This window comes from Asparagus officinalis, chromosome 6, assembly GCF_001876935.1.
Source record: "Asparagus officinalis chromosome 6, Aspof.V1, whole genome shotgun sequence".
NCBI lineage: Eukaryota > Viridiplantae > Streptophyta > Magnoliopsida > Asparagales > Asparagaceae > Asparagus > Asparagus officinalis.
In genome coordinates this window covers 30,461,356-30,463,312 of record NC_033799.1, presented here as the reverse complement: position 1 = coordinate 30,463,312, position 1,957 = coordinate 30,461,356, and the positions used below count along the sequence as shown (strand labels likewise).

Sequence of the window (1,957 nt, the reverse complement as noted above, 5' to 3'; positions counted from 1 at the left end):
GGTACGGCCCGGACCGCGTCAAGTACCTCGGCCCGTTCTCCGGCGAGCCCCCATCCTACCTCACCGGTGAATTCCCCGGTGACTACGGGTGGGACACTGCCGGCCTCTCCGCTGACCCCGAGACCTTCGCCAAGAACCGTGAGCTCGAAGTCATCCACTGCAGGTGGGCCATGCTTGGCGCTCTCGGGTGTGTCTTCCCCGAGCTCCTCTCCCGCAACGGCGTCAAGTTCGGCGAGGCCGTCTGGTTCAAGGCCGGTGCACAAATCTTCAGCGAGGGCGGCCTGGACTACTTGGGCAACCCAAGCCTTGTTCATGCGCAGAGCATTCTGGCGATCTGGGCTACTCAGGTTGTGCTCATGGGAGCTGTTGAGGGTTACAGAATCGCCGGTGGGCCCCTCGGGGAGGTGACCGACCCTCTGTACCCCGGTGGCAGCTTCGACCCATTGGGCCTCGCCGATGATCCCGAGGCGTTCGCCGAGCTTAAGGTGAAGGAGATCAAGAATGGGAGATTGGCGATGTTCTCGATGTTCGGATTCTTTGTGCAGGCAATTGTGACTGGAAAGGGGCCTCTGGAGAACTTGGCTGATCACCTTGCTGATCCCGTCAACAACAATGCTTGGTCTTATGCTACCAACTTTGTGCCCGGCAAGTGAGGAGGAGATTGACTTCTTTCTCTGCAGCAACAATTGATCTGTTTCAAGAATCTTGAGTGGGTTTTGGATGTTTGAGATTGTTGGTGATGTATATTAATCTTGTGCAATGGAGATCTTGCTTTTTATTGCAAAACGTAATCTTCTCATTTTGAAGCTCTGGGCTATTCCGGTGTTGTTATCTGAAAATAAAGTTTTTTTAAAAAATAATTTTCTGTTCTCAAAGTCTTATTTAACTCATAAACAAGGCCATGTTAGTGATTTCAGATCAAAAGAAGGTGCAGAACAAAGCTCAGATAGTGAACAAACTTACAGAGATGCTGCATTCAGATTTCTCTAAGTTAGATACTGGATTTTGAATCAGAAACTGAAAGGCAAAATGTCTGCATAATCAATCTTAGAAATAAATAATCCAGTACACTGAACACTAGTTAAGTAATAAAAAAAATCTTCTAATCATTAAAGATCACTGAAATTTTAATTCTTTCATGCATATTATGTGCAAGGATTCGTTCATAGAAACTCCGAAGTCCGCTTGAGGACAAACAAATAAAAGCAATCAATCACATAAGCAAGAGGTGTTGGGAAAAATGGCTTTATTGACTGACCTTTTCCTATAGATAAAATAGGTTAATAAGGTAAATAACAATAACCTGGTCACATGAAATAATCAGCAGGACACCAATATTTTTAACGTGAAAAACTCTTAAACCAAAGGTAAAAACCGCACGACCTAATCTAGAAAAAAAATCTTCCACTATAGAAAATAATGGGTATACACTGCTAGAATACGGGGTTTTGCCGACGGAATTATAGCGACGGAAATTTCCGTCTCTATAAACCGTGTTATAGCGACGGAAAACGGAAAAATGATTTTTAGCGACGGAAATTACGTCGCTATTATTTTAACTTTAGCGACGGAAATTCCGTCGCTAAAAATTTTTGGCGACGGAATTTCCGTCGCTAAAAAGTTTTTTAGCGACGGAAATTCCGTCGCTAAAAAAGCTGAGCTGGCAAAAAAAAATGGGCGCGGCAGCCCGCGCCCGAGAGAGGGATTTATCCCAAATCCCTCTCTCAGATCTCATTTTCCCCCTCTCTCTCTTCATCCCCCCTCTCCCCCTTCTCGTTCTCTTCGCCGGCGTCGGACCCGCGCCGCCGCCCTACCACCGGCACCGAAGAGGTACTCTTCAAACTTCTGTTGATCGAACTCGTATTCGATCTCTTCGTTCACCCAGATCTTGAAGGTCGGTTGCATCACGACGGCCTCGGCAGCGAGGCCGTTGGCTCCCACTATGGTCGCCAGTTTG

At 46.8% G+C, this 1,957-nt stretch overlaps 1 protein-coding gene across 1 annotated transcript in view; it reads left to right on the top strand.

Moving 5' to 3' along the window:
• Positions 1-810, top strand: part of LOC109844598 (chlorophyll a-b binding protein of LHCII type 1-like) — a 996-nt gene extending 186 nt beyond the window's left edge. The window contains 1 exon segment of the mRNA XM_020413702.1: positions 1-810. This exon segment is cut by the window's left edge and continues 18 nt beyond it. Within this exon segment, the coding sequence (XP_020269291.1) occupies positions 1-653 (653 nt within the window). The 3' untranslated portion in view covers positions 654-810.